Consider the following 14204-nt stretch of genomic DNA (forward strand, 5'->3'; position numbering starts at 1 on the left):
TCGTTTTTTCCGTTTTAAAAATTTTACAGCCCTAGAAAGTTTTTTTTTAAAGCATTTTTTTTTCCCTCTAAAAATACTTGAGACTTTTGTTAAAATTGATTATTAAGTAAACAAAGTTTTAAGGTAAAGAGAAAAAAATTTGAAAATTAGAAAGTTTGATTGAAAATATATTTTTTTTCTCGTTGAAAAATGTGTGTAGGAAGTTGAATAAAGATTGACAAAGTCTTATGGAAGATTTCACAAGACTCGCACGGGAAAAGTTTGAAAGATTCAGTATTTTAGAAAATTGTTTAGTCAATGATTAGATTTTCAATGAGAAACTTGAGATTTATTGACACTTTCTAGAAGTTATGTTTGTTTTCGAATAAGAAATTAATTTTCGTTAATTGTTGCCTACATACATGCAACTTTAATAATAATTGTCCATGATAAAAAGTATATTCGAATGGTAAATTAATTTCACATCTGCTTTGATGACTAAAGGATTTCATTTTCTTTTTAATTCAAGTATTGACCTACTTTTGTTTGTAACATGTACGTTCGCAACTTTGCTCTGCGTGTGCGATATGTGACTCGTTGCAGAGAAGAAAAATAACATTATTCTTTTTCTTTAAGGATATCATACCACCAGTTCATCTCAGAAGCTAGAGGAATTTGAGCAACATTAACGGTGAGTTCATTTATTATTAACAAAAAAAAATCACCAGAAAAAATATTAATATTTTAATGCCTTTAGATATCAAAACTCTAAAATAATGTAAATTTTTTAATCCTGTTTGGATTTATTTATTCAATAATAATAAACGTATTAAAAATAAATGAAAGAAATAATTAGCTTTTGGTAAAAGTATTTTGAAATTTCAAGCATGAAAATGTAAATTTAATATTTTTTGTTATTGTTTTAGCAATAATGAAGAGAGAGGCTGATGCCGGAGGTATGGCAGGTAGCGGTGGACCAATTAGTCCCCATAAACGCTACAGACAAGGCGATGATGAACTTCGTTTACTCATCCCCAGCAAGGTAAGCTAATTCATATTTTAATTTTTAGTTTTTCATTTTATAAAATACTCTCATACACTAAAAATTGCAGTAATAATAAATCATTCAGTTCAATTAATAAAATATTAAATAATATACTTCATTTAATTAATAAATTAGGTATTTTAATTTTATCCATAAATTCAATTTATAAAATTTTGTATTTAATTACGGAAATTCATAGGAAAAATAATTCTTTAAGGATTATTCACAATATTACGTGGAATGTTTAGAAAGTTTTTCCGTTTTCTTTTTTTTTTCTTTTTTTGCTTAAGAGAGAAAGAGAGGGAGAGACTATTCCCTAGTGAGTAAATAAATAAAAATAAGAAGGAGAAAAAAAACAAATGCTTATTTTGCAAGGAGATTTACAAATCCAGGGTGTCTACTTTCACCTCACTTGAATTGGTTGTGTTGGACAGCATCGTTTTGAAATCAGGAAAATCGTAAATGTGCATTCTTTCGATTGACTTCCATCTTATGGGTGAGAATTATCCACGGGCATAAAAGCTGCTGTATAGTTGTCCAGCCATAAAGTAACGCGTTCCATTTTCTATGTTCTTAAGAAATACGTCGCGAGAATGCTTTTGTGTTGTATTTTCTTCTTTCGCGTCTCTTCTCGATTGATTCTTTTCTCGAAAAAAAATAAGTTCACAAACTTTTTTCTTAAATAGTTGAGAAAGATTTTCGTTTTGAAAATTCATTTTAGTGATTCGGAATTTAATTGAGACTCTATAAAATGATCATATTTTATTTTTGGAATAAATAAAAATTTATTCAGTTGTGTTTTTTTTAATAATATTTAATTTTAGAAAATATGAAAAAAAACATAATAAAAAATGTGAAACGTGAAACATATTTTATTCATATGAAATAAAGTAAGTCTCAGAATATTTTGGAAAGAAATCACGTTTTCACGATTGTACAGATCATGAAGATGAAATCACCATTTTTGTAAGAATTTAATATAGGTATATATATATATATGAATGTGTGCGGTTGCATAATGAGATCATTGATCATTGTCGCAAGACGCAGCATTCTATGGTTGTTGCAGTAAGACTGCATTCTTAGTCACTCCTCGTATTTACCTTTCTCAGTGATCATGAAGGTCAAACCCACTTGCTTATTCGTGCACATTAAATAGCACGTTATTCAACTTGTCGCAACTTGGATGACAATCTTGCACTAGAAAAAGTTACAAATTTAAAATTGTTTATGGTTTTATATAATAATTTTTCATTACAGACAAATTTCAAAACAAAAATTGTTTTTAACGTCTCATAATTTATGATCTTAAAATTTAATGTTCTTCATCTCGTTAAATATAATTGTTCTCGAAATATTGTTATAGATATATTCTTTTATTACTCTATTGTCTCTCTTCTAAATGATGCATAAGATTATTAGAAATTTTCCAAAAAATTTATTTTTATTTCTCTAAATTTTTAATTTTCATTGAAATTTATAATAAATTAATTAAAATTAAAAGAAAAAAAAATAGTAGGAATTAATAGAAAGAATAATTGTTACTGCTTATTTTTTGCTGAACAAAACAAAAATTTTTCTCTCTTTATTTTGAAATGTTTTTATGTTAATAAAAAAAAAAATTTTTTTCCAGGTTGCCGGTTCAATAATTGGCAAAGGAGGACAAAATATCACAAAACTTCGAAGCCAGGTTAGCTAATCCATTTTACGTCGAGTTGATTATTCAGTCTATTCGTAATATTTGGAAAAAAAAACCTTTTCTCCTATATAAATATTTGTCTCCTTTGAACAATTAAACAAAAAGGAGATTCCATAGTTTTTTTTTCTTTTTTTTTTAACAATCTTGAGAACTTTTTCAATAAAAATCGGTTTAAATTTAGTTGACAAAGAATAAAAACCGTTAGATAGTATAAAATAGGAAATTATTTTAATTAGGATTCATTTATTTATAATTTTCATTCATATAAAAGTTGAAAAATAATTAATTTTCCTTTTTCTTTTCAATTTTTTTCTGAAAATAAAATATTTTTGTAACAGACTTGTTTAACCCTTTCTGTCAAAGTAATCAATATTATCGATTTTTATTTCAATAGGTTTTTTTTTCTATATAATTAAAAAATTCTAAACGTTACAAAAAATATGAAATTATACATTTTTCTCAGAAAATTTTGTATTACTTTTTAATAATCATTATATGAAATGTCAAAAAAAAAATCCATTTTTATTGTTCTTAAGTGCTTACATTTAGTTTTTACTTTTTATTGCTCCTGCAGTAGTAATTTCTGATAAGAAAACGTTTTTCTTGGAACGTTTTGAATAGCATGACTCAAAGGGTTAACAGTTTTTTGTTTTTTTTTTAAACTTATATTAATTGAATCCTATATAAATATTTTCCTAAATAAGTAGTTTATCAAGTATTTGTTACTAAATAATCGAATTGTTTTTAATTCGACCAATTAAGATTGATACAAAAATAAAATAGCAAAAATTTCAATTTAATTTTAATTTAATTTTCACAATTAAATATAATTTAAATCAATAAATGTTATTTATGAAACTTAAATAAGTTTCATAAATTTTGTTTTAGAATTTATTTGTAAAGATATCTTTTTTCAGAGAATTATTGTTATGTAAATGTTTCCTTTTGACGTTGGCGTCCGAATAATTAAAAAAAGAGTAATATTCGTTTCATATTGTTTCTGATATTTTTAACTGTATCTATATATGAGCAATATAAAATCCATTGTTTGGTTACGCTTCAGTGCCTATACACGTCACTTGATGTATTTCATTGTTGATTTTATATTTCCTTATTAATCCGTGAATCTCAATACAGAGAGAAATTTATTGATAAATTTGCTATTGGCCGCTTGTTAACGATTATTCAATCTTACTTGGCGCATTAAAAGCTGAAGTAATTAAAAAGAGCAAAGAACATTTTTTACAGTATTAAATTTATTTTAATTTTTATATTTATTTACTTTATTTGTTTATTTTGGTAAAGATTGGTTAAAGAATTTTTAATAACTTTGAATTCAATTTTGTAATTTAATTATAGTTAATTAAATTCAATTTATCTTTTAATACTCACTTTTGAAAAAAATGTCTCTTTTGTTCTTTTTTTATCGCGTCATTCTTTAAATTGTTTCTCTTACTTTGAAGTTTTCTTTTCCCATTAAAATTCGAATCATTCACTGAAATATTAATGAAAAAAATTTAGTAACATCTACTTTTTTAGTGATAGGAAATTGTAAAAATGAATTTCTATCGATTGAAAGAGATTCAAAGACTATAGATGTAATATACTCGATTTTAGGATTCATTAGAATTTAAACTTTTCATTGAAGTAAAGTTTTACGCAGTTGATTCATTTTTTTTTATCATGCTCAATTAATTTATTCTTATTCATTGAATTTATTAACTATGTAAAACTTTACAACTTTATTATATTTAAGAGACTTTAATTCTGGAGTTGGCTTTTAACTGAAAATATATTCAGGTTAATTAATCGGCGAGCGAGAGTCAATTATCATTAAAAGTAAAGAAATTTTTTTAAATGTCTTTTGAACAATTCAATTTTTAGCTATTAAATAAACAATGATTTTTTTGTCTAGTACGAATTTTTGAAAAAAAATATTTACCTCGCTCGCTGAATGCCATGCCAGAGATTTTTTTTTTAATATTTTTTTGGACAGTGAAAAAGGGGTGGGTGAGGGCAAATATAATAATAATAATAAAAAAAAAAAAGAAAAGAAAATGGGGTTGGTAAAAAAAAAATATTGGGGTAAAATTGAGACAAGAATCGTGGTCTAACTTGGTTCATGGTTTGTGCCCTGGCCCCGCCCCGACCCCGGCGTTGCCCCCCTGGTTGCCCTGCCGTTGCCCTGCCCGGAACGACGGATCCTAACTCGATCGGAAATGGACCACCCTCCAACAATCGACAACAACTACCAACCAACCACCAATGAACCAATCAACCACCAATCACCATGGCCCGACAGTACAAAGCCTCAATCACTGTACCCGATTGCCCCGGACCCGAACGGTAATACCAAACACCACTACTTAATGTCTAATACTTTGTTTCTAATTACAATACGATACGGTGCCATACTACAAAATTTTTCTCTTTTTTTTTTGTTTCTTTCTTCCTTTTTTTTCATATACTCTCCCACACTATCTCTATTTTTTGTTTCTATCTCTATCCTTGGCTGCTTTTAATTATATCGGGAAAAAAATATTCTTCAAAATTAATCAACTTATTTTTCTTTTTGGAAAAGGGAGAATTTACTTCTTGAGGAAAAATTTACAAAATTCTATCTCTTCAGTTTAAGATTAATTAAATTAAAGCAAAATTAATTTTCTATTAATCATTATTAATTAAAGAAAAAAATTATTGTTTTTCTTCAAATTTTTCCTACCTCTCGGTTTTTTTTGTATTTCTCCTCATTAATTTTTCTTTTACTAATTTTCATTTTAATTTCTTGGTAATAATTTAATTGAAAATAAGTTACACTTTTGCAATTAATTTAATTATTTTCCATAATTAAAAACTAAATAGTTATTTTGAAAAAGAATTAAATTTTCTATTTGTAAAATACAAAAAAATGTAGAATACAATTTCTAATTTGAATTGATAATAATATTTCCATAAATTGGATAAAATGAAAATTGGGAATATTTTTTTCAGGGTATAATTATTCATGTAATTTTCCATTCATAAATTTTTTTTTCTCCTTTATCTCCATTCATCTCTATTTATCCATTTGTATATCTGTCAATTTATATGTAGCTGTCTTTCTATCTGTTGATCTCTTTTCTATCTGTCTATTTACCAATATTTCACTCTCTTTTTTTTCTCTCTATCTCTCTGAACTAATTCTGGTTTATTATTCATATATTATATACTTTCTCTCATAATTGTGTCTGTAAATTTGTCCACCCCCGAATTACCCAACCCGGCATCTGTTTTTTACTCACCCCCGTGTCTGTCTGTCTTGCCTGTCCATTTACACCTCACGAGACCTTAAATGTGTCCATGTGCTCTCAGCACCTAATCGCATAGACATCATTCTTTTCTCTCGTGAATTATCCTCCATCTCTTTTTTATATCCCATAAACCAAACACCCAAATCACTTTTTCGAACTGCATCGTGAAATTATATTATAAATATACATCCTTTATTATATATATACTTCATCTCGCTTGAAATATGAAAAACAATTATTTTCCTCTCTTTCACTCTCTATTATCATCATCATCATCATCATTATTATTATTTTTTTAAAATATTGTATATCTATTTATTTCATTTGTTTCTTTTGTCTATTTATCTAAAATTAAAATGCGCCCTACGTATAAATTATTTAAGATCTATAACGGTTTTTCTTTTTTTTTTTTTTGTTTTAGAAAAAGCAATATATATTTATTCATTATCAGTTTTGATTTTTCAGATTTAATTATTATTTCTCATTTGTTATAAGAATCATTAAATTTCAGGTCTTTGGTTCCCGTCCAATGTGAATGAGTTCGAAAAAAATTTATATTTTATCACTTTCCGTTTTTCTCTCTTTCTCTGTTTTCTAGTTAATTGTTTCAATGACTTTTCTTTTTTTTTTTTTTTTTTTTTTTATTTGTCACACTGAGAAAAATTTTATCATTTGTGAATAACGTCCAAACAATTTCTTGGGATTAATCATTAAAACGATTTTTAGTTACATTTTTAATTTAAAAAAAATAATTCCTTTATTTTATTATGTTTTAGATTTTATGTAAATTTTAAAATAAAACAAATATTTGTTTTAAATTAAAAAATAGTTATGTTTATCAAAATAAATAATTTTTCTCAGTGTATGTATGATTTTTTTGTTATTTATTTTAATTTTTTTGTTTAGTTGTCATTGATAGTGCACCTTCTCCTGGCTAGTTTTATGACCGAATATTTCTCGACATTAATTACACTGGTCAACACAGCGGAGACCCATGGAAAATCCTGGTTTTCATCTAAAAAAAAAAAAATTCAAAGCAAAGATTTTTTTTTGGTTTTTATCTAGTTTTGAATACATAATTTTTTTTCTGTAGTGTTTAGAAGTTAAGAGTTTGCTTTTACAGAAATAATCACGAGTTCCCAAAATATACTTTGAGAAGATTTTTCACTTTCCACGAGCAAATATTATTATTCAGTTTCAGATTGATTGCAATTGAGAATTTGGAGTGCAACGTTTTTTTTTTATATATAAACAGAGAGATACACTTTTTTTTCTTAGGATAATTAGTTCCAGAGACAGGAATAATAGGCGCAAAAATAGAAAATTATTTTCTATTTTTTCCCAGGCTGAAAATTGATTTTTTATTTAATTTCCCACATGACAATTTTTCTACTTATAATTCTAAATTAAAAATTTTTTAATTCTTTTTCCTTTTTAAAAACAATTAATTGATAACTGATAGATTTTTAAATTTAATATTAATATCTAATTATTTCTGATTCTTGCGAAATAAATTTAATTTGAAAAACAATATCCAAAAAATAGACAATTAAAAAAAAAATTTCCTGTACAGTTTTTACTTAAAAGAGCAATTTTTTTCTATTTGTATTTAAATTGCATGCTCTAAAAGAGTTTCTTGGGAATTTAGAGGAAAAAAATTATTGCACAACGCACAATCCTTTTGTTTTTCTTTTCAACTATATAGAAGGAACAATAATAATTTAGTGCATTGTCGACGAAAAAGAAAACGTTATTCAAGAATGCTCGTTTGATAGTTGTCATGTTTTTAAAAAAAAATAATTATCACTTTTTCCAGCAATTATTGTCGACAATTTAAAAAAAAGAGAGAGAGAGAGTTTTTAAAGCTGTGGATAATTAATTAAAATTGTTGACCTGTGATTAAAAATGGAAAATTGACAAACCTATTTCTTGAAGAAGAAAAAAAATGTTTAAATCAAAGAGCGACACGGTGCACGAAATTCACTTTTTTTTAGTCTTCACAAAGCCTTTATTATTCTTATTAGTATATATTATTATTATTAAGACATAATGAATAAAATTTACACTTATGATTCCCTTAGAGAATAATCACAGTTGATGTTTCACTTTTAATAATCACAAGTGTCATTTAACGCTGACTGCTGCACATTAAAAAAAAAAAAAAGAATAAAACATTAAGAAAATGTAAGTACGTCTTAGGGCCATCAGCCAAAACAACGCGTTTAATTAATTTTAATATTTTGACGAGAGGAGATTTTTTTCAAAGTTTAGAAATTCCATACGATTTTTGAAATAATTTGTAATTTTCAAGTTCGTTTTTTATATTTAATCAATTTTTTCAGTAGCTTATAATTTTTAAAAACTGTTTTTGTATTGAAAATTTTTTAAATTAAATTGTTTTTTGAAAAAATTGTTTATTTAAAAAAAAACATCAATGCCTATTAACGTGATTTTTTTTTTGAAATAGTCGTGGTAAAGTGAAACAAAAATTAATTTTACAGTACTTTGAAGGTTCCGTGAAAAAAAATGAAGAGACGATCGTTGGTGTTGTGAAAATCGACGATAAAAATTTTGTTTTATTTATCAGATGGAATATGGAAATGGTTGAGGATATCAAATCCATGCATATTTCCAAACCACGATTGCAATACATTTTTCCAATAACTCAATCGTCAAATGCTTCTCTCAATTTTTATGAAAACGATTTAACTTTTGATCTCTTTGCTTTTAGGGTATTAACTATCAGCTCAGATCTGGAGACTGTGCTTCAGGTTTTAAATGAAATCGTGCCCAATCTAGAAGAGGTAAGATCAATGAGAATTTTTTTTAATATTATTATTTCGTATTTTTTATTTTATTCCAAAATTGAAAATGAATTTTTGTCAAAAATTTCTTTATTATTTTATGTGTTTATTTGGTAATAGAGCTTGAATTTGTTTTGTTCAAAAACTATAATAATTTGATATGATTGCAGAATGGTTCAAGACATGGAAATGACGAAATCGATGTCCGAATGTTGGTTCATCAGAGTCAAGCAGGATGTGTCATTGGAAAAGGTGGACTTAAAATCAAGGAACTTCGCGAGGTAAGATTTATCACAAATTATTTTTTTTTATATTAAATTAATATTCAAAAATCAACAAGTTTTACATGGAAATTTCATTTGAAAATTTTAATATATACAAAAATTGAATTACATAAATTTTAAAAATTATTGAATCATAAGAAAATTTTAGTAGTAAAATAGCATTTATTTTCTATTGGGAAAATTTGATAAAAAGTTTATTTAAATATTTATATTTATTCTTACGTGTTTTTCTGGAAATAATTTTTCATCACTATTCAAAATTTCGAGAATAAAAAAATTTCAATAGTGCAAAAATATTGAATAGAAGAGAAAAAAACGTGATAAATTGTATGATTAGAAAAAAATATGAAAAAGTTCGATTCTTCAATGTTCCGATTCTATATATTATTCAGAGTAAGAAGGGTGAGAGAGTCTCTATACCATTCAGCGACATCGCCAATGCTGATTTAATTCGACTTGAAGCCGTCAGAGGCGACTTTATTGATTTTATGCACAATACTTTTTCTTTTATGCAAAAAAAAAAAAAAACGCGATTTTTTTTTTACCTTAGTGGGGGTCAAACTACTTTTCAAGTTTATTACGAAACTCCTGAATACTTTTTTTTTAATTTTTAATAAAATCTCTTCCTGTTGATCTCAAGGTGAAATTTAAATTCCACATTGCAGTCCTATATCAGAAATGATCCTAAAATATTAAAAGAGAGGAAAAAGCAATTTTTTACAATGAGTATAAAGTTGTTTTTTTTTCAATAAAAAGCGAGCTTTTAGTAAATTTTTCTACTTTTTTTATGGCTTTTAAAGACAATAGGTATTTGGATCAATATTCACAGTCGAATTCGATGTTATTTTTCAAACCACATTCCATGAAATTGGAAAAAAAGGAAATAAAAGAATGATTTTTGAAAAAAATATGATTTTCTAAAGCGCTTAAAAGATTTAGAGATTGGAAAAATTTATAATGAATTATTTTTTTTTATTATTCAGAGGATATTGTAATTATTTATTTAGAATACAATAGACATTATAGGATTGTCTTCTGGCGAATGTGACATTCTTATTTTCGGCATTTTTCATATTTTTTTTTATTTATCAGTTAAAATTTTTATAAAGTTGAGTTTCGTCACGCGAAAGTCGGTGGACTTTTCCTTCATCGACATGTGTTGCTATACGAGGGTTCGCCCGCATGGCACGCAATTCGAACAGGTGCTACATCAGGTAATGGTCGGTTTTTAACAGCTGCCATGCCAGGTGTACATGCCGTTCACTAACGTTGATGGTGTGCCCCTGCTCTTCCCAACTCAAAATAACTACCTTCGCTCACTTCCAAATCAGGAAAATTCTTTCTGTATCGTTATTCATAAATTTCCCTCCAAAGAAAAATTCTTTGAGAAAAAAGTTATTTCACTAAAATAAATATTTTTTTTTAGTTTAATAATAGACAAGCACTGACAATATTTTTTTAACGATTTTTTTCTAAACTTATCATTTTTAAAAATAGAAAATTCAAATTTGTAGATTACATTTTTTTTAGTGACATTTTAAATCTTAAATAGTTACAAAAAAAAATCATCCGAATCATTTAATTTTTTATTCATATAAATACCAATAGTTTTTCCGTCTAAAATTAATTTTCTAAAAATTACTCTTGTGATTTTTTAAAAATTTCAATTTACGATAAAAAATTGTAAAAAAGTATTTATGTGGAAAATTTCTTTGGATAAATGGAAATGAAATTCTAAAACTTGTGACAGAAAAAACTTAGAAATAAGAGATATTTTGTATGAGTTAAAATTTGCCTCCATTTGAAAATTTTGGTGAAATTTTTTGTATGAAACAAATTTTGCGAAAGTAATTCTTATTTCATCAACTTCTTTTCATTCAAGTATATAAATTCATTGGGTTGAGTTTTTTTTCTTCTTTTTTTCCATTTCTACAACAAGTTAGTGAAATAACTGACATTGTGTGTTCGTGTTAGGTTGAGAGTCGATTCTTATAACCAGAGGAGTGTAGGGTGGGGGGGAGAAGGATATGTTCACCTCCCATTGAATAAAAAGCACCCAGGAAAAGGAAAGTTTTAAGCGCGCGACCTAACTTCACTAAGGGGTAAGGGCTTTTAAAAGATTCAGTGTTAGCTTCAGTTGTTGCTCGACTATACAAAAGTGAGCACCTCACCTTCTTGAAAATTTTATTTTCAAATAACTGTTTTTCTTATTTTTTATTTCTCTCTTTTTGAAGCATTTTTTATATTACTTCAGTGCAATTACTTGGGGCGGTTCAAATACTACACAATTAAATTCTACATCGTTAAAACCCTACACGTCAAACTCTACACAGTTAAATTGCACACCGTTAAACCTTATACAATTTATTTTTTAAATTCTACACACTTAATGTGTACAATGTTAAACTCTACACAAATTTATTTTGTAGTGAAAAATTAATTTCTTTAAATTCAACACGGTTAAATACCACAACGTTAAACTCTACATATATTTCTTTTGTAATAAAAAATTAATTTTCTTAAATTTAACACAGTTAAATTCCACATCGTTAAATTCTACACATATTTATTTTGTAATGAAAAATTAATTGCATAAAATTCTACACAGTTAAATTGTTCACCGTTAAACTCTCCATAAATTTATTTTGTATTATAAAATAAAATTTGTTTAACTCTACACAGTTAAGTTGCATATTGTTAAACTCTACAAAAACTAATATTATAATATAAAATTAATTTTAATAAATTCTACACCGTTAAATTACACACCGCCAAACTCTTCATAAATTGATTTTATAATAGAAAATAAAATTGATTAAATTCTACACAGTTAAATTGCTCACTGTTAAATACTAAAGAATTTATTTTTTAAATTCTGCACAGTTAAATTCCACCTCGTTAAATTCTAAACAGATTTATTCTCTAATGAAAAATTAATTGCATAAAATTCTACACAGTTAAATTGTTCACCGTTAAACTGTCCACAAATTTATTTAATAATAGAAAATAAAATTTGTTGAACTCTTCACAGTTAAATTAAACACACTTAAACTCTACACACACTAATCTTATAATATAAAATTAATTTTATTAAATTCTACACAATTAAATTACACACCGTTAAACTCTTCACAAAATTTAATTTAAAAAAAATAAAAATTTATTAAACTGTACCCCGTTAAATTGCACATTGCTAAACTCTAAACGATTTAGTTTTTAAATTCTAAACAATTAAATGCTACAATGTAAAATTCTACACAAATATATTTCGCAATTAAAAATTAATTTCGTTAAATTCTACATAGTTAATTTCCACACTGTTAAACCATACACAAATTATTTTTTAATTGTACACAATTAAATTGTACAATGTTAAACTCTACGCAAATTTATTTCATAACAAAAAATAAGTTTTGTTTAATTCTGCACAGTTAAATTGCACACCGTTAAACCATATACAATGTATTTTTTAAATTCTATACATTTCAATTGTACAATGTTAAACTCTGCACCAATTTATTCTTTAGTGAAAAATTAATTTTGTTAAATTCTACTCTGTTTAACTCTAAACTGTTAAATTCTACACAAATTTATTTTGTAAATGAAAAATTAATTTTGTTGAATTCTACACAGATAAATTCCACACCGTTAAACTCTTCACAAAATTTAATTTTAAAAAAATATAAAATTTATTGAACTTTACACAGCTAAATTGCACATTGTTAAACTCTAAACAATTTAGTTTTTAAATTCTACATAATTAAATGCTACAATGTAAAATTCTACACAAATTTATTTCGCAATTAAAAATTAATTTTGTTAAATTCTACATAGTTAATATCCACGCAACGTTAAACATCAGACAAATTATTTCTTAAATTGTACAATGTTAAACTCTACGCAAATTTATTTAAAAAAAAAAAAAAATCCGCCATTTCGAATTTTGAAAAACTAACATTAGATTCGTAATCAGCAACCCCGAAAACCTCCCAATAATCAGGTTGCAAGAAAATGCATCCAAATTTTTAAATAATCATCCGCCATATTGGATCCGCCATTTTAAATATTGAAAATCTGATATCAGATTCGTAATCAGCGACCCAAAAAACCCCCGAGTAACAATTTTCTTGAAATGGCGGATTTTTTTTTCTAAATAAATTTGCGTAGAGTTTAACATTGTACAATTTAATTGTGTACAATTTAAGAAATAATTTGTCTGATGTTTAACGTTGCGTGGATATTAACTATGTAGAATTTAACAAAATTAATTTTTAATTGCGAAATAAATTTGTGTAGAATTTTACATTGTAGCATTTAATTATGTAGAATTTAAAAACTAAATTGTTTAGAGTTTAACAATGTGCAATTTAGCTGTGTAGAGTTCAATAAATTTTATATTTTTTTAAAATTAAATTTTGTGAAGAGTTTAACGGTGTGGAATTTATCTGTGTAGAATTCAACAAAATTAATTTTTCATTTACAAAATAAATTTCTGTAGAATTTAACAGTTTAGAGTTAAACAGAGTAGAATTTAACAAAATTAATTTTTCACTAAAGAATAAATTGGTGCAGAGTTTAACATTGTACAATTGAAATGTATAGAATTTAAAAAATACATTGTATATGGTTTAACGGTGTGCAATTTAACTGTGCAGAATTAAACAAAACTTATTTTTTGTTATGAAATAAATTTGCGTAGAGTTTAACATTGTACAATTTAATTGTGTACAATTAAAAAATAATTTGTGTATGGTTTAACAGTGTGGAAATTAACTATGTAGAATTTAACGAAATTAATTTTTAATTGCGAAATATATTTGTGTAGAATTTTACATTGTAGCATTTAATTGTTTAGAATTTAAAAACTAAATCGTTTAGAGTTTAGCAATGTGCAATTTAACGGGGTACAGTTTAATAAATTTTTATTTTTTTTAAATTAAATTTTGTGAAGAGTTTAACGGTGTGTAATTTAATTGTGTAGAATTTAATAAAATTAATTTTATATTATAAGATTAGTGTGTGTAGAGTTTAAGTGTGTTTAATTTAACTGTGAAGAGTTCAACAAATTTTATTTTCTATTATTAAATAAATTTGTGGACAGTT

The 14204-nt window shown here is 25.5% G+C and overlaps 1 protein-coding gene across 3 annotated transcripts in view; it reads left to right on the plus strand.

The window, feature by feature from the left end:
- LOC127288421 (heterogeneous nuclear ribonucleoprotein K) overlaps positions 1–14204 on the plus strand; it is a 42232-nt gene that overhangs the window by 17546 nt on the left and 10482 nt on the right. For all 3 annotated transcript variants that reach the window (XM_051315842.1, XM_051315844.1, XM_051315843.1), the window contains 6 exons: positions 616–670; positions 906–1021; positions 2658–2714; positions 5026–5069; positions 8745–8817; positions 8988–9098. In XM_051315842.1, the coding sequence (XP_051171799.1) occupies positions 911–1021; positions 2658–2714; positions 5026–5069; positions 8745–8817; positions 8988–9098 (396 nt within the window). In that variant the 5' untranslated portion in view covers positions 616–670; positions 906–910. The remainder of the gene's footprint in view (positions 1–615; positions 671–905; positions 1022–2657; positions 2715–5025; positions 5070–8744; positions 8818–8987; positions 9099–14204) is intronic.

The sequence above is a fragment of the Leptopilina boulardi genome, unplaced genomic scaffold (genome assembly GCF_019393585.1).
Source record: "Leptopilina boulardi isolate dan_hultmark-lab unplaced genomic scaffold, ZJU_Lbou_2.1 LbouV2_386, whole genome shotgun sequence".
NCBI classification, from domain to species: domain Eukaryota; kingdom Metazoa; phylum Arthropoda; class Insecta; order Hymenoptera; family Figitidae; genus Leptopilina; species Leptopilina boulardi.